At 50.4% G+C, this 24,703-nt stretch overlaps 2 protein-coding genes and 1 long non-coding RNA gene across 4 annotated transcripts; all 3 read left to right on the top strand.

Moving 5' to 3' along the window:
- Positions 1–490: 490 nt before the first annotated feature.
- On the top strand, positions 491–1,247 carry LOC124529344 (uncharacterized). Its single transcript, XR_006966309.1, has 2 exons — positions 491–575; positions 1,047–1,247. It is a non-coding gene; the product is annotated as an uncharacterized LOC124529344 (long non-coding RNA).
- Positions 1,248–3,600: 2,353 nt separating this feature from the next.
- Positions 3,601–9,011, top strand: MAD2L1BP (MAD2L1 binding protein). Of its 2 annotated transcripts, none has more exons than XM_047101662.1 (3): positions 3,601–3,784; positions 4,102–4,554; positions 8,083–9,011. In XM_047101662.1, the coding sequence occupies exons 2-3, from the start codon at positions 4,222–4,224 to the stop codon at positions 8,593–8,595; spliced, it is 846 nt and encodes a 281-aa protein (XP_046957618.1). In that variant the 5' UTR covers positions 3,601–3,784; positions 4,102–4,221; the 3' UTR covers positions 8,596–9,011. The 2 variants fall into 2 exon arrangements, with proteins under 2 accessions (XP_046957618.1, XP_046957619.1); XM_047101663.1 differs by having other exon boundaries at positions 3,604–3,784; positions 4,289–4,554.
- Positions 9,012–11,310: 2,299 nt separating this feature from the next.
- On the top strand, positions 11,311–24,461 carry RSPH9 (radial spoke head component 9). The gene is made up of 5 exons (XM_047101666.1): positions 11,311–12,102; positions 15,452–15,617; positions 17,842–17,971; positions 18,430–18,576; positions 24,174–24,461. The coding sequence occupies exons 1-5, from the start codon at positions 11,684–11,686 to the stop codon at positions 24,332–24,334; spliced, it is 1,023 nt and encodes a 340-aa protein (XP_046957622.1). The 5' UTR covers positions 11,311–11,683; the 3' UTR covers positions 24,335–24,461.
- Positions 24,462–24,703: the final 242 nt, after the last annotated feature.

Genomic DNA, 24,703 nt, shown 5'->3' with positions numbered 1-24,703 from the left:
CCGCCGCCGCCGCCGCCGCCCCTACTGCCACCGCCGCGTCCGGCCAGCCAGAGGAGAGCGGGGTGGGGCCCTGCGCAGGCCACGCCCCCACCCTTCTCTGGCCCCGGGTCGCGTCAGAAACAGCCGCGGGGCACCACGGGAGATAGAGTCCTCAAGTCTGGGATCTCCATTAAATGAGCTGCCTGCTGCCCTACAGCTCCCAGGAGGCATTGCGGCTCAAGGGGCCGTGGGGCGGCTTTGGGGCGTAGGCAAGGAGCGAGCCTTTGCGCGCAAAGGCCTAGGGGAGCTGTAGTCTGGTTCTCAATCTCGGTGCTGTGAGTGGGTCTTTTCTTAGGGCCTCTTTAAGGGGAAGTTTAGGAGCCCGGCGGCCTGGAGGTGGGACAGTCACCCGAAACCGAGGGCTTACATCAGAATCGAGCTTTGTGGGCGCTCCAGGGTTTGGGCCCTTAGCGAGATCCCAGACAACAGGTTTTGGACCTGAAGAGCTGCAAAATTCACGGAGAGAGACTGATCCCTCCAGCCGGCTGGCTCCACCCCGCCTCAATTTCTTCCCCGACTGCTGGCGTGCCGTCGGGGTGAGTCAGGGCGAATGCCAGGGCGGAGGCAGATGGTGGTTAGCCTAATTACGGCTGTTATTGTTGCGATGATTATGCCACCTTTACACAGTAGTCACTGCTTTATTACCAGGCTGGCACCCTCCGGGGGCTGGTTTTAGCAACCCGAGACACCGCGGTGCCATCGACACGAGGCCCAAACCCGTAAACCAGCCTTGCAGCCTGAGGGCTACACGGATGCCCACGGCGAGAATTACCCCTCCCCTTTGTTTTGAAGTAGAACCAATCCCGGCACAGCGAGTTTAGTTTTAAAATAACCAGGGCTGTGGGAGGGGCCTGGCCCCCACTTGGGGCGGGGCTGGGGCTCCGGTTACGTCAGCCACTGCTAAGGTTGTGGCTGCGGGGAAGTAGCAGGTAATAGAAACTTGGCCAAGGGCCCAGGGGATTATTGACTTTTGACTTTCCTGCCAAGCTATCTCTCTTGCTTTTTAGGTCTCTTGCAGTCGGCAAAGAGGAAACACAGCGACAGAAACCAGTGTACAAGACACGAGAAAGGCAAAGTGGAGAAGCATGTTGCTGCGCTGGGAGTCAGGACGCCAAGGTTCAATTCCTAGCCCCATGGCTGTCTCATGATTCACCATTCACCCTGTGCCCACTTCCCCTCTTTCACAAACATCGAGATGCTCTCACACAGCCAAGAAGTAAAAAGGCCCTTCCCTCCAGATCTCAGTTTTCCCTGGAAAACTAGAAGCAGCAGCAGCAGCAGTGGCTCACCTCTGGTGATCCTTTCAGGAGTTCAGACCTGGTGGAGTCCTTGGCTTCCCCTCGACCACAAGGAGGGAGGCAGGGTGGTTGCTGTCCACGTGGCATAACTCCCCAAAGCAGTGGGAGTAGAAGGACCAAAATCTGTAAAAGGGCCTAGCAGATCCAGCCAATTTTGTGGTCTTCAGTGGTTGAAAGCACACATGACTTCTCTCTTCTCGACTCTGTTCCACTGAAGGAAGGTTATACTGCAGAGGTCAACTCCAGCCAGTGGCACAACCCCTCCAGGGAAACTGCTAATAGAGGCTGAGACTGAGGAACTCAGGAAGAGATCTCAAGAAGGATGGGGGTTGGGAGAGCCAAGTCCATTCCCCCAACATTCTCACCACCACCAGCTCTGGGCTCTCTTGATAACCAGGGCCTGCTGCACTCACCTGATAACACTTGTCCTCTCATCTTCCTGGGTCTTTCAGCCACCCAACACACACTTCCTCCATCCCAATTTTTTAATTAAGCTATTTATTTATTTATTTATTTATTTATTTAGAGAGCACACGAGCAGGGGAGGGGCAGAGAGAGAGGGAGAGACAGAGAGAATCCCAAGCAGGCTCTGCACCACCAGCACAGAGCCGATGTGAGGCTCAAACTCAGAAACTGTGAGATCATGACTTGGGCCTAAATCAAGAGTCAGATGCTTAACTGACTGAGCCCCCCAGGAGCCCCGAGGTTTATTTTTATGTTTAAAATCTTTAATCCATGGATCCATGGATCTTTAATCCATGTGGAATTTATCCTTATGTATGAACTAATTTGATTTTTTTCCCTTCTAAACGGATAGGGAGCTGTCTCAAGTTACTTGTTTTAAAAAGTCACCCTCATCATACACTAAGATCTACATACACATGGATCTGATTCTGGACTCTCTCCTGTTTTATTATGTTTGTTTATTCCTGATCCAACACCACAGTATTTTAATCATTGTACTTTTATAGTATGTTTTGATTTCTGCTCCTTACTTCCTGAGACACACCCCTCCTGGCCTCCATGACACACTTGTTTGTTCTTCATTATACCTCTCTGGCTACTCCTTACTCCCCTCCACAGTCTCTTCTCTCTCTGCGCATCCCCTAAATATTAGTGTCTTCAGGATCCTAGCTCATCCTTATTCTACTTGCCTTCCCTGGGTGATCTTATACACACCTATACTGATGACTCTCAAACACATCTCTATTATCAATGGTGTTCCTAAATATCTCTTTACTGTCCAATGGAACAGGAAACTCACTATATAAAAAATGGAACTCATCTTTTCTCCATACCTACACACCAGTAAACCTGGTCTTCCTTTAGTGTTCTCCCTTCATTGAATGGCACAACTGGCCATATAGTTGTTCATCTTAAAAAACCTGCTTGTCTTAGTAGTCTCTATCCCTTCTCCTCTTCCTGGGGACAACCACCAAGTCATGGTCATTGGACATCCTAAATATCTCTAGGGTTCACCCAATTCTCTCCACCCTACCGTGACTGCCATAGTTCAGGCCTCTTTTATCAATGCACTTGGGTAACCGCAGTCACTAGCTTTAATTGGTATTCCTGCTTCCTCTCTCATCCTCCCTGTAATATAATCTATCCACTGCAGCCAGTGTAGAGATTAAATTTATAAATTTAATCATGTCACTCCCCTACTTAAAGCTTTCAAAGCTTCCTCATCCCCCTACAGGATCAAGTTTAAACTTTTTAACATGGCTAATAAAGCTTTGCCATAATCTGGATCCTGTTTGTCTACCACAGCCTTAACTCTTTATAATGTGAACCCTTTTCATTCCTTGGATGAAGGATGCTCTTGTCTCTCAAGGTCTCCAGGATAGGTAGGTCCTCCTCTTTACCTTTACTCATCCTATAGGTCACAGTTTCTTGGGCACATTTCCTCTGGGACCACCCCTCTCTTCCACATCAGCTAGGTTAGGCACTCGGTTCTTCGCATCCACAGCCCGTGCACACCTCACTGTATATAATTCATCACGTGGGATCGTATTTATAGGTGGCAAACCCCTTGAGGACAGCGACTGCCTCCTGTTTGTTTGCCACAGCCTCCAGCACCTAGGACAGGGCCTGGCACGAAGTAGGTGCCCAGCGAATAGTGAACGCAGGAGAGAATGCGTGAGGGCGAGGGTCCTCTGGAAGGCAGAACTTAGTGTCTGAGACAGCGTGGGTTCTCTGTACAGTTAGGGCTCGGCGTACCTGTGAGGGAGTGTTGCTAGGGAGCATAGGGATCAAAACCTAGCTCGGCCCAGCCTCCATTACTGCGGCGGTGCAGTGCCCCCGCCCCTCCACCGCCGAAGCGGAAGTGGAGGCGTGGGCTTCCCATGATACCTCGCGGGGCGCCTGTTCAAACCGCACGGAGAAGAGGGAGGAGGTAGTGATGGCGGCTCCGGAGCCGGAAGTGCTGTGTCCGGCCACAGTACCTGGTAAGGACTGGGGTCCGGAGGCTCGGGGAGCCTTGGGGACCTGTTTCTTCTCCACACCGCTCTCCAGTCTTTTAGCCCATGACCCTTTCTCTGGCCCTTCTTCCTTGTCCCCATTTCCTGGCTCCCGCCCGGCCCCACGGACTCCATCGCCCCCTCGGTCCTGGATCCCACTGGTTCGTCCCCACTGTTGTCTTCCTCTGGGCGGCACTCTGGACCCCGCTTGATTACAGTTACAGTAAACTAATTTCCCCAGATCAGGGATTCCACTTTCTGAGCGGAGGCCTGGTCACGGTGTCTGAAATTCTCCTTTCCCCCAGCTTCCATCCGGCGTCCCTTAAATCCCCGTAAGCGTCTGGGGTCGGGAGTCTCCTAGCCGCCACCCACACAGGAGTTTGCGGAGGGAATGTGTCGGGCTGTTCCCTCCGCAGTACAAGGGAATGAGAAGACTGAGTTTGGCTTTTAAGTTTTTCAAGTGTCTGCCTTGTTCCTCTGCGCACCTACTAGAATTGGAATGGTATGAGAAGTCAGAGGAAACCCACGCCCCCCAGATAGAACTACTTGAGACTACCTCCGCTCAAGAACCTTCCAACCTTTCGGAGCCCTTTCGCCCCAGAGACTGCATGGTGCCAGTGGTGTTTCCCGGGCCTGTGAGCCAGGAAGGCTGCTGTCGGTTTACTTGTGAACTTCTAAAGCATATCATGTACCAACGCCAACAACTGCCTCTGCCCTATGAACAGCTTAAGCACTTCTACCGAAAACCTTCTCCCCAGGTAGGCACAGGCTTTGGGAGAAAGCTGGTGGGGAGACTGTGATGATTAGACCGTAAACAGCTGTAAAGGGGTTCTGAAGAGTCTTCAGGGCCTGTCAGCCTAAGCAGCTGTAGGGAATGTGTTTCAGCCCCAGGACTTTAGTTAGTTTCTCCTCACCCCAGTCTTTGATATTGATAGCCTAACCCCTCTCGCATTTTCTCATTTTCTTTTTTGGAAAACTGCTATTGTGTTGCATTTTGGCTTCATGAACTGAGCCTGTAGTTTTAGTGTTTTTTCTCCCCCAGTTTTTAATTTTTTTAATTTTTTTTATTTTTTTGAGTTTATTTATTTATTTTGAGAGAGAGAGCATGCAAGCAGGGGAGAGGCAGAGAGAGAGAAAGAGGGAAGCAGGCTTGGCAGGCTCAGCACAGAGCCTGACTTGGGGCTGGAACTCCCAAACTGGGAGATCATGACCTGAGCCGAAATCAAGTCAGACACTTAACTGACTGAGCCATCCAGGCACCCCATCTCCCCAAATTTTCATCTCTTTGTTTTTATGTTTTACTTTATGGGGGACTTCCTTGACTTGATATTCTAACTCTTCTATAATTTTTTTCTTTTTTGGCAATCATAGTCTTAAGAGCTCTTTTTCATGTTTCTTCTTCTTTTTTTTTTTTAAGCTTATTTATCTATTTTGAGAGAGAGAGAGAGAGCGTGCGTGCACAAGCGGGGTAGGGGCAGAGGTAGAGGGGGAGAGAATCCCAAGCAGGCTCCATGCTGCCAGCACAGAGACTGACACGGGGCTCAAACCCACAAACTGTGAGATCATGACCTGAGTGGAAATCAAGAGTTGGATGCTTAACCAACTGAGCCACCCAGATGCCTCTCATGTTTCTTAAAAAAAAAAAAAAAAAAAAAAAAAAAAAAAAAAAAAAAATTGTTTTTAACATTTATTTATTTTTGAGAAGAGAGACAGAGCATGAGCGGGGGAGGAGAGAGAAAGAGGGAGACACAGAATCTGAAACAGGCTCTGGGCTCTGCGCTGTCAGCACAGAGCCCGACGCGGGGCTTGAACTCACAGACTGTGAGATCATGACCTGAGCTGAAGTCGGAGGCTTAACTGACCGAGCCACCCAGGTGCCCCATCATGTTTCTTTTTTAAATAGCATCCTATTGTTTCACATCTATATGATTTTCTTTTACTTGAGAATATTAATTGCTGTATTTTTGAAGTTGTCCTCTGTTCCTTTCAGTTTCTTTTAGATTCATTTTCCTGTTTGTTTTGGTCTCGGTCATGTTAGAGGCTTTTATTCTGTCTCTGGTGAGGGATACCTGGATGGCTCAGTCAGTTGAGTGTCCGACTGGCTCAAGTCATGATCTCATGTTCATGGGTTCCAGCCCTACATCGGACTCTGTGCCGACAGCTCAGAGCCTGGAGCCTGCTTCAGATTCTGTGTCTCCCTCTCTGCCCCTTTCTCTCTCTTGCTCTCTCTCTCTCTCAAAAATAAACAAACATTTTTTATTAAAAAAAAATTTTTTTTAATGTTTTTTTAAATTTATTTTTGAGACAGAGACAGAGCATGAGCAGGGGAGGGGCAGAGAGAGAGAGGGAAACACAGAATCTGAAGCAGGCGCCAGGCTCCAAGCTGTTAGCACAGAGCCCAACGCGGGGCTCAAACTCACGGACTGTGAGATCATGACCTAAGCTGAAGTCGGACACTTAACCGACTAAGCCACCCAGGTGCCCCTAAATAAACATTTAAAAAAAAACAAAAACCATAAATTGGTGAAAGCTCTGTATGCCTGGCTGGGCCTTGTGAGCTGATAGACTTCAAGGATACTGGGTAGGAATCTCGTGGTCTCTTTGGAGGACTCTAAAACATCAGTATTGGAAAGTCTTCTCTCTGGAGAAGACTGGGTGGAGGAAATTGGCAGGTGATCTAAGGGTCCTCACAGAGGTTTTCATGCAGTCCCCCTCTTTTCATTCTTCTGTGATGCCTGAATTGCCAGTTCCTAAGCCTTTCTGGGGTTCTGCAGTATGAATCATTTTGCTTTCATGGGCCTTCCCTCTGTTAGCGCTTGGTAATAAGCTCCCTTGAACTCTTCCATGTGCCTTCTGCTTTCCAAAAATTTGTTGTTGCTTTTGTCTGTTTCCCAGTTCTCTTTGCCCTTGGGAATTCTTTCTTTCCCCCCTCCCTCCCTTCCTTTTTCCCCTTCCTTTTTCCCCTTCCTTTTTCCCCTTCCTTTTCCCCCTTCCTTTTTCCCCTTCCTTTTCCCCTCATTTAGTATTTCAGATGGGACCACAAATAAGCATGTGTTCAATTTTTCATGTTTAACTGGAAGACCAACTGCAGAATCACCTTTCTCAAGCCAAATTATCCCCATTTCCTGTTATCACTCATGGCACAGCAAAATTTGCTACTTGCCATGCCACCAGATCTCCTTGACTATTTTAGTTGCTTATTTCTGGATGCTCTCCTGCTTCAGAGTACTGTCTTTCTGTTCTTTTTATTTATTTTTATTTATTTTTTTAATTTACATCCAAGTTAGCATATAGTGCAACAATGATTTCAGGAGTAGATTCCTTAATGCCCCCTTACCTGTGTAGCCCACAACCCCTACAGGAACCCTCTGTTTGTTCTCCATATTTGAGTCTCTTATGTTTTTGTTTCCCTCCCTGGTTTTTTTTTTTTTTTTTTTTTAATGTTTACCCTGAGACAGAGACAGAGCATGAATGGGGGAGGGTCAGAGAGAGAGGGAGACACAGAATCAGAAGCAGGCTCCAGGCTCTGAGCTGTCAGCACAGAGCCCAACGCGGGGCTCGAACTCAAGGACCACGAGATCATGACCTGAGCTGAAGTCGGATGCTTAACCAACTGAGCCACCCAGGCGCCCCTGTCCCTCCCTGTTTTTATATTATTTTTGCTTCCCTTCCCTTATGCTCATCTGTTTTGTGTCTTAAAAGTCCTCATGTGAGTGAAGTCATATGATTTTGTCTTTCTCTGATTTTGCTTAGCATAATACCCTCTAGTTCTATCCACGTAGTTGCGAATGGCAAGATTTCATTCTTTTTGATTGCTGAGTAATACTCCATTGTATTTATATACCACATCTTCTTTATTCATCTGTCGATGGACATTTGGGCTCTTTCCATACTTTGTCTATTGTTGATAGTGCTGCTATAAACATTGGGGTGCATGTGACACTTCAAAACAGCACACCTGTATCGTTTGGATAAATACCTAGTAGTGCAATTGGTGAGTCATAGGGTAGTTCTATTTTTAATTTTTTGAGGAACCTCCATATTGTTTTCCAGGGTGGCTGCACCAGTTTGTATTCCCACCTGTCTTTCTGTTCTAAATGTGGGAAAAAATATGGTTTTGTACAAAGAATACATTTTCCTTTTTGATTTATTGCCCTCTGATAAAATCCAGCGTCTTTGCCGTGGAAGCCCAGTTCCAGAAGTCTACTGCATCCCAACAGGTATCTTCAGAGGGCAATGGCTTCCCCCATCTTGTCCTTCCCTTTCACCATTCTTTGTCCTCACAGGCAGAAGAGGTGATGAAGAAGAAACCTCGGGCCACTGTTGAGGTGAGCAGCAGGAAATGCCAACAATCCCTGGCAGAACTGGAGAGTGTCCTCAGCCACCTAGAGGGTCTCTTTGCCCGGACACTAGTACCCCGAGTGCTAATCCTCCTTGGCGGCAGTGCCCTAAATCCCAAGGAGTTCTACGAGCTTGACTTGTCCCGGTTGGCCCCCAACAGCATGGACCAGAGCCTGAGCACAGCAGCTTGTTTGCGCCGTCTCTTCCGAGCCATTTTCATGGCTGATGCCTTCAGTGAGCTACAGGCTCCTCCACTCATGGGCACCATTGTCATGGCACAGGGGCACCGTGACTGTGGAGAAGATTGGTTTCAACCCAAGCTCAACTATCGAGTGCCTACCCGGGGTCACAAACTGACTGTGACCCTGTCCTGTGGCAGGCCCTCTATCCCAACCACAGCCTGGGAGGACTACGTTTGGTTCCAGGCACCAGTGACACTTAAAGGCTTCCATGAGTGAATGGGGATGCTTCTTAATCATGAACACAATGGCTTCAGTTATCTTCCCCCCTCTGGCACCAGGTCACCCATCTTTTGCTTAGAGCTAGAGTTGTTTCCTGGTGAGAGGAATGTTCTGTTCTTCCGGCTGCCTGCCTCCCTTCCTCAGACTTCCTGGTGGGCTGATTGTATGGCTGTGGCTGTCATAATTATCATTGAACAACATCTCTTTGAATCAAAGGTTGATTTTCCCAGAAGGTGCTGGGTGAGGCATTTCTGTTCAGGGATGGAAAACAAGTATGAGTCCATAGACAGACACTCTTATGGAAGTGGCTTTTTGCTGTGGCCTTTCAGAATTTTTACCAGGGACATAATGAACTTAAATGTAAAAATGAATGGATCCATATTAAATTATCTGAGACTCTTGTTTTAAAGATTTCCAGGGTTCAGATGGAATATTTTATCTTTCTCCTTGGTCTCTTATGCTCCAGGGCTTCTAGGATTTTTTCGACTGCAGTTCTTTCTCTTTATCAGCCCCAGGCCGATCTGGGAAGTTAAGTGACTTGGCCAAAGTTCTATAACACTTTGATGTCAGAGTTGGGACTAGAGTCCTCATCAGCTGACTCCTAGCCTGGCATTTTTTCCTTGTCACATACTGGTATTTGTGATCATTAAAGTATGTGTGCCCCAGGTCACACAGGGGAAGGGGGCTGAGAGACTGGGCTAAGAGAGAGTCTTTGTAAAGCCTGTGGGATCTGCTCCTGAGGCCAAATGGCCTTTTGGGGATTCTGCCTAGCCTGTCTGCATTGCAGCTGTGTGGTCACCGCTGGCAGTTACTGTTGGCAGTATTGTCCTTAGGCAAACCCCGCTCTCCCGCCTGTGGCAGTTCCTCCTCAGCTGCACCTCTGAATTGGCCCTGCTGATCCTTGCTGTTCTCCCCGGCTTGATGGTGTCCTGACTGCTAAGCACTGATGCTCTTAGTTCCTGAGAACACCTGCTTATTTCTTGGAAGTGAATTGAAGACAGAATCCTTACCTTGCTGGTGTTGGAGATAGGTAGGTAGGTAGGTGTGTGTGTGTGTGTGTGTGTGTGTGTGTGTGTGTAAATGGGAACAATATAAATATTTACTATTTTTTATTTTTTATTTTTTATTTTTTTTAAATTTTTTTTTTCAACGTTTTTATTTATTTTTGGGACAGAGAGAGACAGAGCATGAACGGGGGAGGGGCAGAGAGAGAAGGAGACACAGAATCGGAAACAGGCTCCAGGCTCTGAGCCCTCAGCCCAGAGCCCGACGCGGGGCTCGAACTCACGGACCGCGAGATCGTGACCTGGCTGAAGTCGGACGCTTAACCGACTGCGCCACCCAGGCGCCCCACTATTTTTTATTTTTAAGAAGAATGTTTTTGTCTTTTAAGAAAAAATAGTTTATATTGTATATTACATTTTAAGCACTTTACATACATTATCTCATGTAACAACCTTCCATAGTACGTATTGTTCCCAGTTTATAGATGAGGCTTGGGGAAATTGAACAACTTGCCTACATGGTGAAACCTGGATTCTAACCCAGTCCACTTGGCTCCAGAGGCTTAGTACTGTGTGGTCTTACTCTGAAATAGTTAACCTGATTCAGTCTGCCAAAAGTGGTAGCATCGGAAGGCCTCAGGACTTCCTTTTCTGGCTTCACAATGGTTCCTGACAAGGCACCTGCCATTAATAAGTGGTAAGTAAATCTGGAATCAATGAGAACAAAAGGTCTGAGTTACTTTCAGGGCTATGACCAATTGAAGCCTATTTCACCAGTTAGAATTTCTGCTAGTTTTCTATCTGAGGATGTTGCCTTACAAAAGGAACGGGGCCATACCTCCCACTTGGGAATGGATAGACCAAAGGGTCTGAGCAGAGGGAGAGTTTTCAACAGGGGACTTACAAATTGTTTTTTGAGATGGAAGACACATTAGACCATCAGCTCCCTCAAATTTTAAAAGTCTTTATAAACAATGTCCAGATAATCAAAACAAAGTAATTATCTGGGTAATTTAGACACTTATTTCTCTCTTGGCTTGGCACTGGGGCTCAGGTCATTCTAATTCCATGAGTCCTCTCCAAAGGAATCCAGAAATGAGATCAGTTAATATTAACAAGTCCAATCTCCTTCCCTGACAACAAGCTTGCTGTAGGCATCTGTTCATCTGTTTGACCTTGGCTGGGGACTCCAGAGGTGGGTGTGAAGTAGTCTCTCTAGCCCAGGGAGTGAAGAGCCCCAGCTGCAGTGGGGTTCTGGCCTTTCATGTGTTGCTACCATTTGGGCCTAAAGGCAACTGTTGTGGTGCCCGAGATAGCTAAATGTAGGTGGCAAGTGATGTCATCCTTTTGTAAATGTCATCCTTTTTGTATTTCTCTTCACATCCTGTTTTCCCAAGGCGTAGCTCTGTGCCTTGCCCCAGTGCCTAGGTTTCCATTTGTCACTTGGGTGGAATAGTCCTATGGAAGGAGTAAATAGACATCTCATGAAGACAAGAGAATGGAACGATGGACCCCATTCTGTAGGGCTTGGGGGTGGGGCAGGGGGATTAATTATCTTAGATCCCTAGACTTTTTTATTATTTCAATGTTTGTTTATTTTTGAGGGAGAGAGCATGCACAGGGAAGGGGCAGAAAGCGGGAGACAGAGGATCCGAAATAGGCTCTGTGCTGTGAGCACTGAGCGGAATGGGGGGCTTGAACTCACAAACTGCGAGATCATGACCTGAGTGGAAATCAAGAGTTGGGTGCTTAACCCACTGAGCCACGTAGGTGCTCCAGATTCTTAGACTTTTAGAGCCAGGAGGATCACAAATTCTTTACACAATTCTGAGGCTAAGAAGGGACACAACTGGAGTGAAATAACACGGCTAGTGTCACTGTTCTGTTTTCTTCCCGAGCCCCCATTCCATATAGAATGAGGACTCAATAAATGTCAACTATTTGAAGGGCTCAGGGAAAGGCAAAAATATCTATGGAACTGGGGACCTTCAATCCCACACCGTAGCCTACCTATGTTAGGGGAAACTACGCCATTACTGTCACAGCTGAACACATGAGGTCCCCAATGCAAGAAGGAAAGTATGGGAGCTAGTGTGCGACCCAGCTTTTCTGAAGGGCTGGGTGGGGAGCAGGGCTGGCCTGAGGCTCTAAGAGGGCGGGGCCCACAGGCGGTGAGTGGAATCCTTACTGCCCTACGGAGGGCAGGGCTTTGGTCTCCATGGAGACAGCTTCTCCTAGCAACCTGGCAGGCGTTGAGCCGAGCCTTGGGCACGATGGACGCAGAGAACCTCCTGCTGTCGCTGGAGCTGGCGTCGGGCAGTGGGCAGGGCCTCAGCCCGGACCGTCGGGCCTCTCTACTTACCTCTCTCCTGCTGGTGAAACGCGACTACCGCTATGATCGGGTCCTCTTCTGGGGCCGCATCCTCGGCCTTGTCGCCGATTACTACATCGCGCAGGGCCTGAGTGAGGACCAGCTCGCACCACGCAAGACCCTCTACAGGTGGAGGCAGAGGCCCCGGGCTACTGAAGGGGGCGCCACTAGGAGGTTGGGATGGGGTGGGTGTGGATGGAATAGAAAGGAGCGAGGCCTATAGGGCAAGGTGGGGTGGGGGTGGGGGGCATGAGAACAGCGCAGAGCAGGGGCGGGACAGGGGGAGGAGAACAATTTGGAGGCTGGTGGGTTTATAACAGAGGCCGGGCTAAGAACGTAGGCAGAGCAAGGTGAAAGTTCCTGGACAATGGAGACCTGGAGTGGACGCTAGGTACGTCCTGGTATTGAGGGCAGTTTGGAAAGGGTTAGAAGCCCTGGAGGGTAATGAGGTGCTGTTTAGAAGGGGATGCAGGAGCATCTTTGGTGGAGTAGGAGTTGGCTCACAAAAGGAGGCAGTCTAGGAAGTAGAGAACCAATGCAGAATAGTAGAAGAAGGATATCAAACTGGGGAAAATTCACTGGACGCTACCATACAGGGCCATCCTGCCAGTCTTGACTACCCGCAGCGATGCTGGGAAGCTCACCACCTTACAAAACAACCCTTTCAGGCCGCAGGGAGTTGGGAGACTTCATGTATCTGTCGTGCGTCAATGCAACATTGATTGGATGCGTTCTGTGTAGACAGGGTTACAAAGATGGCCAAGTCTCACCAGTCTCCAAGTTATTCACATCCTGGGAAGGAAGACTGACACATAACCCTGCAAGTACAGCAAAGTGTGTTAACACCTGAACAGAAATGTATACAAAGGGGGACCAAGGCCTTCTAGAGAGCAATTAAATAAGACTGCTAAGGGAGTAAGAGATCTGTTGAGATCTGAAAGCTGATGAGTTCCTCAGGAAGGTGTGAGGGGAAGGCATGCCAGTTAGAGGGAATGGTTCTGCAATCTTGGCTGCAATGGACTTGGAGTGTTTGGGAGAACAGCAGGTAGGTAAACATGATAGTGGCGGGCAAGGGTGTTTATGCAGACTGGATGGAGAGGCTCGGGGAGGGGGTGGTTGAACTTTGTAGGCTATGGGGAGCCATTGAGGGGCCTTAAGCAACAAGAGCCTGTTTATATCTGAGTGGGCATGCCAGCCTGGAAGTGGATGAGCATTCAGGAGTGTGTTGCAGTGTCCGGATGAAGGAGACTGAAAGGAAGAGGTAGCTGAGGGAATAGGGGAGGAGATGGGTGGGAAAGATGTAGACGGTAGCACTGTCAGGACTTGGGTCTGAATGGGGCAGGTGAAGAAGAGGTCAAGGTTGACCCTCCTTCCAGCTAAGGCAGTTGGGTAAGTGCTGGTGCCACCCGCAGGGACAGAAATCCAGAAGTAGGACTAGGGAAGCCCCAGTGAACTTGATATGAGGTGACTGGGGAGCAGGGTCATAAGGAGGCACATTAAAGTACAAAGCTGAAGTCCAGATAAAAAAATCTGGACTGAAGATAAAGATTTGGGACTCATTTTGTTCCATAAGATTTTATCTCTTCAGCACCTACTATGTGCCAGGCATTGATCTAGGCACCAGGAATTCAGTAGTAAATGAGACAAAGTCCTTGCCTTTATAGAGTTTACATTATAGTGTGTGTGTGTGTGTGTGTGTGTGTGTGTGTGTGTGTGTGAGAAACAATATATAAACACACATACATTGCTTGTCTGCTGGTGCGCAGTGCCGAGAGGGATAGAGAATACAGGATGGGGTACTGTTTTAAATAGGGCGGTCAGAGACAGTCTCTCTGATAAGGTAACATTTGTGAAGAGGCCTGAAGCAACTGAGAAAGTGAGCTATGTGTTTATCTGAAGGAAGAGAATTCCAGGCAAGTGAAAAGGGCTCAAGGCAGATGTGTGTTTAGTGTTGGTGGAACCCCATAGAAGCTAGTGCGGCTGGAGAGGAGTAAGTGAGCAGGAGCATTGTAAGACATGAGGTCAGAGAGGTAAGGGACCGAGGACAATCTTGCAGGGCTTTGTGGGCATTGCAAGCAGTGGGCTTCATGGGAAGTGTGGGAAGCTTGTGCACAGAGACATGATCTAGCAGTTGGGTGGGAATGAGACTGAAAGGGGAGCAGGCATGGAATTGGGGAGACCAGTTAGGAGGCTACTGTAATATCTAGGTAAGAGTAGATAGGGACTTGGACCAGTGGGGAGTAGTGGAGTGGTAAGAGGTGGTTGGATTCTGGATACCAACTAGACAGTACCTAAGTCTCTTAAGAGTCAGGTGGGCCAGCCTGCAGAGAGAAAAAGAGGAGCAAGAATAGATCCCTGGGAATATTTAGGGCAGTGAAGGAGGGAGAAGGGAGATGTCAAAGGAAACAGAAATGGAATGCATTTGTTGGTTTTTAGGTCCCATGAATGACCTCCTAAGCCATTTTTTGGGGATGGTGGGGGCAGAAATGACCATGTAGTGGGCAGAGTGAAGGGGAGGGGAAGAAAGGCTTTCACAGAGCAAGTTGTTATGGGATATTTATTTAGAGAGCGAGCATGGGGGAGAGGGGCAGAGGGAGAAAGAAAGAATCCCAAGTAGACTGAATCCCACAACCCCAGGATCATGACCTAAGCCAAAAATAGGAGTCAGATGCTCAACCGGCTGAGCCACCAACGTGCCCCTGAGGTGTTTTTTTTTTTTGTTTGTTTGTTTTTTTTTTTTTAAAGTAGGCCTCCCATCCAATGTGGGGCTTGAACTCATGACTCTGACATCAAGTAGCATATACTCTACGGACTGAGCCAGCCAGGCACCCCTGTTCTGAGATTATTATTCAGAGCTGGAGAGAGAGGAGAGGGGGACAGGAAGAGGATATTTTTTAGCAGGCCATGGACTTGGGGGGTGTTGATTTGGGAAGCTGAGAAGTTTTGATGTTGAGAAAGGAGCCAGCAGAGAGGGAAGGGCAGAAAGATGAGCAGCCTGCGACACAGGCCAAGTGGGTTAGAGTGGAGGGGAGGATGCCCTCTCCTGGTGGGAGGGGAAAGAAGCATCTGGCTGGTCAGCGCTGGAGACCTCAGAGGATGGGCCCTGCGGCCTGAGCTGGCTTCCCTGAGAAATGCGGGAAGACGGCCATGCTGTTGGTTCAGCAGGCAGGCTGAGCATGAATTTGGGGTTCAGCAAAGCGGAGTTGCCTGTAATTGAGGTTCTAGAAACTCATCAGGAATCTCACAGTACAGATATCTAGGAAGAAGTTCTTGGAATTTTGGCATACATGAAGCTTTTGTGAACTTTTACAAAATAAAATGGAATTTGCATCACATGTGGGGGTGGGGTACACCTTCCAAGGGGAGAGCTGTGACTGACTCTTTTCTTGAGCTTCATCCCTCAAGAGAAGGGGCAGTGGCAGGAAGCCTGAGTGAGAGGGGTAGTTGGGAACCAGGTCCGTGGGGATGTTGTTGGCAGCCTGAACTGCATGGAGTGGAGCCTCTTGCCCCCTGCCACGGAGGAGATGATGGCACAGACGTCTGTGGTGAAGGGCCGCTTCATGGGGGACCCCTCACATGAGTATGAACACACTGAGCTGCAGAAGATAAACGAGGGCGGAAAGGTCTTTGAAGAGGAAGTGGTGGTAAGTGAAGACAAGAGGAGGAGGACAAAGAAAGCCTGGGCTATCCAAAACCCAGCCCAATAGAAATTGTGGGGGCATCAGCATAACCCCACTCAGCTCCTGAGCGACACGGGGGAGAGTGGATGAGCCACTCTGTCAGCCACCTGGCTCTGGGCAGGGGCGGGGAGAGGGGGGTCTGTGTTGCGCTCTGGGGCACTGGGATGTGCACAGCCTCTTGTATCTTTTTATATGTTTTTATTTTTCTAGATAATATATCCACATGGCTCGAAATTCAAAGACACAAAAAGGAATTTAGCGAAAATGTCCCTCTCATCCCTGTCTACCGGTCACCCAGGCCCACTTTCTGGGAGAGGGGGGGCATCAATGTAACCATTGTATGTGTATGTGCACGCGTGTCCAAATCTTGCTACACAAATTGCAGTCTGGATCAGAAGCATCACCATGCCCTGCGAGTTAGGAATGTACAATCTTGGGCTGGGATCGGGATCTGAATTTTAACACATTCCAAGGGGATTCGAATACACATTAAAGTTTCAGAAGCTCAACTTCCGAGACACTTTATGCAAATGCAAGCCTCGGCAAATACCTTACCTCTACATATTCTCTGTTTATCTTAAGAGAAAACAAGTGGCAGCATATTATGAACACAGCTCTGCACCTTGCTTTTTTTTTTTTTACCTAATATATTTTGGGGGTCTTTCTATGTCAGTGCTCTAAAGAGCCTCCCCATTCTTTTTACCATTGCATGAATGTACCAAATTTCACGAGTCTTATTCATGAAATGCAGGTCTCCAAGTTTTAGCTCTGACAAGCCGGGGCACAGTGAATGACCTTGTACATAACGTCATTTCCATTTTATGTGCACGCTGTCTGAAGGTTCAATTCCTACAAATGTAATTGCTAGGTCAAAACATAAGGAGCTCAACATATTGAAACTCGACAAACCTGGAATTCAAAACACAGTCTTTGCCCTTGAACCTGGATGATACCTAAAGTCTAGGTCTAGGCCTGTGATGCCTCACCTGGCATCCCCACTCCTCTTCCCCTTTCCCCCTGACAAACTTAACCCCCCTGAGTCTTATTCCTGTAAAATTGGGATAATTATAACTACTTTGTAGGCTTGTGCATATTACATGAGGTGACACAGTTGAAGCCCCTGGCCTGGCCACATACTGAGTCTTAGTTTCTATCTAATTTATAAAATTTCTTGTTGGCAGCTCATGGGAAATAGGCGGCTGAGTGACTCTCAGGGTCCCTGGTGACACATTTTCCCTGTCGAGTGCTGCTTTTCCCACAGACACCTCTATGAAGTCCTTTTATTCAGGGTGGCCCTTGATATTGATTGTAACCAAATTTCATCTGCATAAAAATGTTATAATATGAGGTGATGCTTGAGAAATAATGTTAATTTAAAGAGCAGGATCTGAAACAATATGAACTGTGACTCTAATTTTGTTATATATATATATATATATATATATATATATATATATATGGAAATATACCAATATGTTATTAGTGATTCTCTTTAGGAGGTGGGATTTTAAGTGGTTTTAATTCAAGTATTTTATTTATTTTTTAAAGTTTGTTATTTTGAGAGAGAGAAGAGAGAGAGTTGGGAGGGGCACAGAGAGAGGGAGAGAGAGAATCCCAAGCAGGCTCTGCACCATCAGCCCAGAGTCTGATGTGGGGTTTGAACTCATGAACCACAAGATCATGAACTGAGCCAAAAGAAACCAAGAGTTGGCTGGTTAACGACTGAGTCAGTCAGGCACCCCTCCTTTAAGTATTTAATAAATGATTTCTATATTACCTAATATTCTACAACAAGCATGATTGCTTTTGTATTTTAAAAAGGCAAAATAAGAACATTTAAATATGATATGTTTCTGGAAGAGAATATAAGAAGCTGTTAATGGTGGTTGTCTCCAGTGAAGGCAGTTGGGGGGCTAGGGATGGGGCAAGAGAGACTACTTTTTTATAGTAGTTTTAAATATTGCACGATCAGTCTGTATTAACAATTTAAAAAAGAGGTAGGGAGGGAAGGAAGGAAGAACGGAAGAAAATCTTGAGCGGAGGGAAGGCGAGGGCTTGCCCAGCATGATTTTCCATGGAGTTGGCATTACACTGTGGTGACCCAGGTCAGATGGTCATACAGAGGGCCTTTGCACCAGTGGTGAGTGGGCACAGTACTCTGGCAGGATGGCTCATCCCGTCTCCTTAGGTCCAGATCAAGGAGGAGACCCGCTTGGTGTCTATCATCGACCAGATTGACAAGGCTGTGGCTATCATCCCCCGAGGAGCCCTTTTTAAGACCCCTTTTGGACCTATCCATGTCAATCGGACTTTTGAAGGTGAGTTCTCCAGGGCCCCTCTCAAGGGCAGGAAAGCATCTCTTTCCAAGCATAGTCGGATACATTCTGAGAATTCTGGGGAAACTGTTCACTTCCTCAGAGAAAGAACAGCTGTGGCCATATCACTTGGAAAGATGTGCCCAATGGCCTGGCATCGGTGGTTGGCATGGGCTGCCCAGTCACTGGACCCCACTCTTTTCTGCCTGAGGGTTCTCCTACCTGGGTCCCAGGCTTTGCGTGGGTCTGGGCTCCCTGCCTTTCCCACCTTCTTCCTCTTTGATCTCTCCTCATTGCAGGGCCTGGGGCAAGCTTTGGCTGACAGAACACTACTCCTTTTTCTCCCTTTAGTTCTCGGTCAGTCTCTGACTGAGTCGTTTGCAGGCCCCTCCATGTGGTCCCTGTGCATGGAGAAAGGGGGTGCTGGGTGGTTTGGGGCTGACCATACCACCTTCTTTTAGGACTCTCCTTGTCTGAAGCCAAGAAGCTCAGTTCCTACTTCCACTTCAGGGAGCCTGTTCAGCTGAAGAACAAGACCTTGCTTGAGAAGGCTGACCTGGATCCCTCCCTGGACTTCATGGACTCCTTAGAGCATGACATCCCCAAAGGTAATAGCCCATTACCTTGAGGACATTGGGTCCGCCCCCAGGTCAGAGCAGTGGGCCATGCTATCTGCCATTCTCCTCTGAGATTGGAACCAAGGGCCCGAGTGGGAACGGGTGGCTCACTGGAGGTCCTTGAGGGTGGGGGCTTCCCCAGGGCCCAATACAGGCTCAACTCCTAATAAACAGACGGTACGTGTCTGCAGACAAAAGGAAGTACTGTCTTCCACAGAAAGGAAGTCCCTCGGTGCCTCTTCTGATTTCCATTATTGGTCTTGAAGGAGGCAGGTTGAGAATCCTCCCCCAACCATCTCTGAAAAGATCCCCGAAAATACCAGCCACACATCCATCTCCGTTGTAAGTTCTGCGGTTAGATCCGGTGCTTGTCACATAGCTGGTGCTCCGTGAGTGGCTGCTGACCGACCGAAGGGCAAACCACCTGCTAAGGAAATGAGTTCTGTACATTTGCTTCCTGCTATGTGTGTGGTACTTTTTAATCTTAAGACATGCAGCCTCCGAGGTCTTCCCGTTCTTCAGGGCCCACCTGGCCCAGGCACACACCCAGAGTTTGGGGGATGGGGTCACAGAGACCCCATTTCCTTCCTCTGAGCTTCACAAGCCCTGGGAAGACGCTCTTGCTCAGATGCCCTAGCCCAAGACAGTTGCCAGGCTCTGGGCAACTGGGGGCCAGACTCAAGGTGCTGATGCAGCACCCCTGCCTCTTTTCCTCCCCGTGTTTGGTGTTTCTCCAACCGGAGGGACCTGCTGTTGATGATGGCAACGCTAGGGACAGCGATAAGGATAGCAATGATGACGCATAAAAGCAATGGCACTACTTGTGTGCCAGGCGTTACACTCAGCCCTCTCCATCCCTTATCATCACAGCCAACCTGGGAGGTAGAGACCGTTGTTATCCCCATTTTACAGGTGAAGAAACAGGGCTAAAGTCCACGACACAGCAAATGTTAGAGCCTTAGACTCCAGGCCTCTGGCATGAACTGTGGTGTCAAGTAGATTAGTGTTTCCTTCTAAGCAGGTAGTGGGAACAGCAGGACAACACCCACGCCCACCACACAGGGGAAACACTTCTGAGGAGCCACGGCCACTCCCAGTCAGGGTGAGAGCGGGATGGCAGAGGCAAGGGCTCTGGGCTGGGATTCCGAATCTGCCACTTACTCGCTGTGTAATCTCGGGCAAGCTCCTCAGTCTCCCCGTGCCTCCATTTCCTCATTCCCCCAAGGGAATACTGACCTTTTCTACCTCATTGGGTTGTCGTGAGAACTGAGTTAGTGCGCACACAAAATGCTTATAGCAGTGCCTCACACACAGTAGGGACTCAAATGAAAATCAGGAATTCTATTAGTGCTATTTTGAGTGGCAAAAAGGCCTTAGAGGGGAGCTGGGGCAGGCCAGGGAGGATCGAGAAGGCCAAGGGGTAGGAGGCCTAGGGCAAGGTGGCAGGAGCTGCCAGCGGCTCGTGAACAGGTCTGTGACAATAAGGCACTGGTGCATGGAGGGATGAAATAGGGCCACACAAGGATCTGGAGGCCATTTCATGGCTACTGAAGCACCCCAGGGGCCAGTGATGGTCCCAAGTGGGTAAGGGCTGCCAGCAAGGAATGGCCACTCTGGCCGCTGCCACACGGGGGTACCCGAGTCAAACCTCCCGGAGCTTAGAAAGGGGCCCATGGTGTGGGGGGTGGAAGTGTGGGGGGTCAGGGGAAAAGCAGACACTCTGATTTTGCTCCCAGACTCCCTTACCTGCCAGGGAGGGAGGAGAGGGTGCTGGGAGGCTGTCTGCAAAGCAGATATTGGCCACAGGGCCTGGCTGCTAAGTGGGGCCCAGGAGTTCTTCCCTGGGACGTCAGCACTGGCTGGAGGAATGGATTTGGGCAGTCGCTTTCTGCCCAGGTAGGATCAGTTTCCTTTCTGGGACTGAGGTGACTATTTAGGGGACTCTGTCACCTGTTAGCAGGTATGGTTTAGGTTGGGCCTGTCCCCAGGACTCCTGCTCTCTGTGCCTGTGGAGGTAGGGCCAGCTCAGCAGCTTGTTCCTGGGCAAGCCCTGGCTGAAGAGAGAATGGGGAGGGAGGGACGTTGCCTGGTGCCACCACTACCCTCCCTGGCTGTCCTGCTGTGCCCTGGGGTCTGCAGAGTTTTGTGGGAGTGGGTAGCTTTGGGGGCAGCCTTCTTCCTTGTGCATGAAGGGCAGCAGCCGAGAGTTCTCGGAACTTGGGCTGCAGTTAGGTGGGACAGATGGAGCACCAGGTCAGGCCAGACTTCTCGGCAGCACTCTGCCGTTCAGTGCTCCTTAACCTTTCACTGAGCAGATAGCCACTGAGCAGGTGCCGTGTGCCAGGCTGCAGGATGCTGTCGTGACCAAGACGACACCATCTTTGCCTCGCAGAGTTTTGAAAGATCAAATGAAACTGGATGGGTAGTGAAAATGTAAAATAGAAGGTGCCTCACACAAAAGGTCACTGGTGCCCTGGGGAGCAGGGCTCCTCTCCTTACCCCACTTGAAGGCTGGAGCCCACAGATCTCAGGAAACTGCCGGGTGCCGGACCGCTTGGGCTCCAGCACTTGTGAGCCAGGCAGCAACACCCAGTTCAGGCAGCAGAGGGCAGCAAGATGCCTGCCTGCCAGGAGAACTACCTTTCAAATGTGGCCTTGGTTGGGGAGGAGGCAGGGGACAGGAGTCAGGAATGCTGCAGACAGGTGAGGAACACAGTGCCCAGATCAGCTTTCTCTTGGGGGTGTGTGTGCAGGTGGCTCCTTCCACCCAGTCCCTTGGAAGCCTGGCTGACGGGTGCTTCTGGACCAGGGGGCTTGCCCATAACTTGTGGCCCTGGTGTGGGGGGAGCGGCTGCTCTGAGAAAAGGGACCCATGGCTATTTCTGTGTTTGTGAGAAGTGTGGGGCTGATTTGAGGAGAAAGTTTAAAACCATCTGCTGTGGCTGGAGAGCCCTGTTCCCTAGTCTGGCCCACTCTCCCCCTCAAATGTAATCTCAGAGCTTTGCTACCCTTTTTTCCAGGAGGGCAGGAGAATGTAATTATGACACGTACCCTAGACTGAGGCTTCCACTAGCAAAGTGAGACCCCTGACCCTGGGGCAACCCAGGAGGACTTCCTGCCAAGAGGCTCCATTCCTGATTTACTAACTTGCCCCCCAACACATCCTCAAAAAACAGCTTGTAGAGGACTGGCTGGCTGCCAGGGAGCAGGACGTGCGTTTTGGGGACTTGGGAGAGACCAGGACCATAGGAGGCTGCTTCCTCTGGAGTCTGAGAGGACATGGTGGCAGTGGCTGGGTCCAGCCTTTCCAGCATTTGCAATAAAAGTGGGTGAAGGTGACAGCAAGTGCCTGGCTCTCCAGGTAGACGCTACGTGACTCCTGGCACGTTGAGAGTCTGTGTTTCCTGGGCGACCAGCTGAGCCAGGGACAAGGAGGACAGGAGTGTGACAGGAATGCAAGGGAGGGAGGGAGGCAGTGCTGTTGGCTGGCCGGGCCCTCACACGCCACTTCCGTTCTCCATCAGCACCCTGCTTGGCACTGCCCCCTTACCCCAGTGGGGGCACTGCATTTCTCTAGCATCCCTGCCATCTTTCCCCTTGCTCTTGGTGGGGGTGGAGCCCCTTCATCTACTGGGGAGCAGGAGGTAGGGGGCCAAACTGTAGGTGGGCAGCCTTGTGCAAGGGAAGGTCAGGAGCCGGCCCCTGCCAGGGTGTGTCAAAGGGCTGGCAACTGTGAACTGAGAGCAGTCTAGGCTGGGGGACTCCAGGATTTCATTTCTCCAGGGCATTTGGCTCAGGCAGGCTGTAAGCTGCCCTCCTGGGTGGACAGAGACAAGTGAGGCAGAGCCTGACCCTTTTCAGTTCAAGAAAGCTGTGGGACTGTGGGCTCCAAGGGCAGGGACTGTCCCCAGATGATGCTCTGGGTACTGTGTGTGACTGGATTGGGCGGGGGGGGGGGGGGGGTGGTTAGGGAACGTACCTTCCTGGGGTCTGTGCTTCTGGCCAAAAGCTGAATACGGTGCACTGGGACACTCTGTTCTGTCACACCCTTGCTCTCATTACCCTCAGGCAACCTGTTTTCTGTAATGAGTGACTGGGAAAGCAGCAGGCTAGGGCCTCTCCTCTGAGGGCAGGTCTGGGAGGCAGAGAACCTCAGGTGCCCAGACAGGAAAGTTGTAGGAGCTAGGGGAACTACTACCCCCTTTTCTGGCCAGCCAGTGCCCCAGTCGGGGCTGGTAACCCAGGGGCCCTCTTCCTTCTCGACGCCGCTGGCCAGCACCGTGTGGGCTTGGGGGAGTGGAGTGAAGCCCACACTGTGGCTCCTACTTCACCTTCTCCTGAAGGGGCGGTGGCACCTGGCGCAGGCTGCTGCAGTGCTCAGCTGGGCTCTGAGCCGGCGGCCTCTCCTGAGCAGGCCTGTGCCAGCTGACCTACATGCACCCGGGGAAGCTCTGGCTTTGACCTGGGGAAGGTGATGGCCCCCTGAGCGGGGTTGAGCCACCATTGGGCCCAGGGGCTCCCGGTGGCCAGGTCTGTCAGACACAGGGTGGCCCCTGGTGGGTGCGGACTGAGCCGTGAGGCTGTTGGGTGTGGAGTGACCAGGGTGGGCCGTGGCTGGAGGAGGCCTGTGGGAAGCTGGGGTGGTGGGAGCCAAGCAGCCGGGCTGAGCTGGCAGCCGATGAAGGCCTCAGCGCAGCTCTTAGTGCATCACTGGCTGGTCCAACACCAAAACCTTCAAAGCATTTGCCTTTCTGGCAGGGCCCGGAGCAGAGCTGTGGCTGGGCCGGGGAGAGGCCTCAGTGCGCAGGGGAATAGAAGCTCCAGATCTGCATCCAGAGGCGATTTTCCCAGGCTCCTTCCTCCCACACAGGGGCTCCCTCCCTTGGTTCTGGAGCTGGATCAGGCCCTTCCCGCCAAGTCCTCATGGCTGCACAACTCAGCCCCGGGCTGGGCCGCTTCTGTCTGGGGAGCAAAAATCCAGGGCAGAACCCAGCACACACAAAGGCTCATCAGCTGCAGCCCAAGTCCCCTCCTGCCAAGCATGGCTCCCAGCTGCCAGGAAGGGCTATTGAGCTGGGAGGCCCGAAACAGCCCAACTTCTGTGCATCCCCGGTCAGGTCTAATCCGTCCCGGAGCAGAGGCTTCTGGGGCTGCGGAAGAGAAAGCAAAGTGGCTAAGAGGACAGACTGCACCAGGACTGCAGGCCACTGGTGACTACCTCTCAAATAGGGTGAGGGAGCCTGGGAAAGCCTCCCCGAGCTGGGCCCCATCTCCCCGGCCTGCAGACTCCACTTCCTCCCCCACTCAACCTTTAACTAGACTTGCTGACAGGAACAAAATGGACTAGGGTGTGCTTCACCTCTTTTCATTTCCTTTGCCCTCCCTCTGGAAGTGGTTTTAATGAGCAGCAAAATGGCTAAAAGGCAATCAGGAGGAGGAAAGCGCCAGATAATTAAATTGTCTTCCCTTTTCCCAGCGGAACCTTAGCACCCGGGCCAGGCTGCCTAGGAACTGAGGGCCTTTGCACACAGGGTAGGGCTCTGGCTCCATGGCATCCAAGGTCTCCCCTCCTGCCCGCTTCTTCCCAGGGTCCTGGAGCATCCAGATGGAGAGGGGCAACGCACTGGTGGTGCTGCGCAGCCTGCTCTGGCCAGGCCTCACCTTCTTCCATGCTCCCCGCACCAAGAACTGTGGCTACATCTACGTGGGTACCGGTGAGAAGAACATAGACCTCCCCTTCATGCTCTAGGGGGGGCAGGGGTGTCAGCCTGGAGGGTTTATGTAGAGTCTGAACATTATTTTCATAAATTGCAGTGGATTTGCTGTCTGTTCTGTTTTGCTGCTTCTCCACACCTCCACCTTCATCTGGTGGCCAGGCTCTGAGGAGAGGCCACTGCGCTGGGAGACCCAGCTCTGGAGCAAGTGGCAGAGGGCTGGAATGTGCCAACGAGGGAGGGAGAGAGAGAGAGAGAGAGGAGAGGAGAGAGAGATGGAGAGATGATGGTGGGTGGAAACTGCTGGGAGTGGGGGAGGGGAGGGGACAGCCAGGAGCCTTCCGAGGAAGGCAGCTCAACTTGTTTCCTCGAAGCCCTGCAGGGTGAAGAGCTGAAGGCGGTCA

Source organism: Lynx rufus, unplaced genomic scaffold (assembly GCF_022079265.1).
Source record: "Lynx rufus isolate CCGP_SWC_20201006 ecotype Redwood Valley unplaced genomic scaffold, mLynRuf1.p SCAF_6, whole genome shotgun sequence".
Lineage (NCBI taxonomy): Eukaryota > Metazoa > Chordata > Mammalia > Carnivora > Felidae > Lynx > Lynx rufus.
This window is presented reverse-complemented; position numbering and strand designations above follow the sequence as displayed.

Excerpts from the sequence above, each read along its gene's own strand:
- MAD2L1BP (XM_047101662.1), top strand. The coding sequence starts at position 4,222 with ATGAGAAGACTGAGTTTGGCTTTTAAGTTTTTCAAGTGTCTGCCTTGT. Across the intron at positions 4,555-8,082 it reads ACCGAAAACCTTCTCCCCAG|GCAGAAGAGGTGATGAAGAA; the intron begins GTAGGCACAGGC and ends TTGTCCTCACAG.
- RSPH9 (XM_047101666.1), top strand. The coding sequence starts at position 11,684 with ATGGGAGCTAGTGTGCGACCCAGCTTTTCTGAAGGGCTGGGTGGGGAG. Across the intron at positions 12,103-15,451 it reads CCACGCAAGACCCTCTACAG|CCTGAACTGCATGGAGTGGA; the intron begins GTGGAGGCAGAG and ends TGTTGTTGGCAG. Across the intron at positions 18,577-24,173 it reads AGAGCATGACATCCCCAAAG|GGTCCTGGAGCATCCAGATG; the intron begins GTAATAGCCCAT and ends GCTTCTTCCCAG.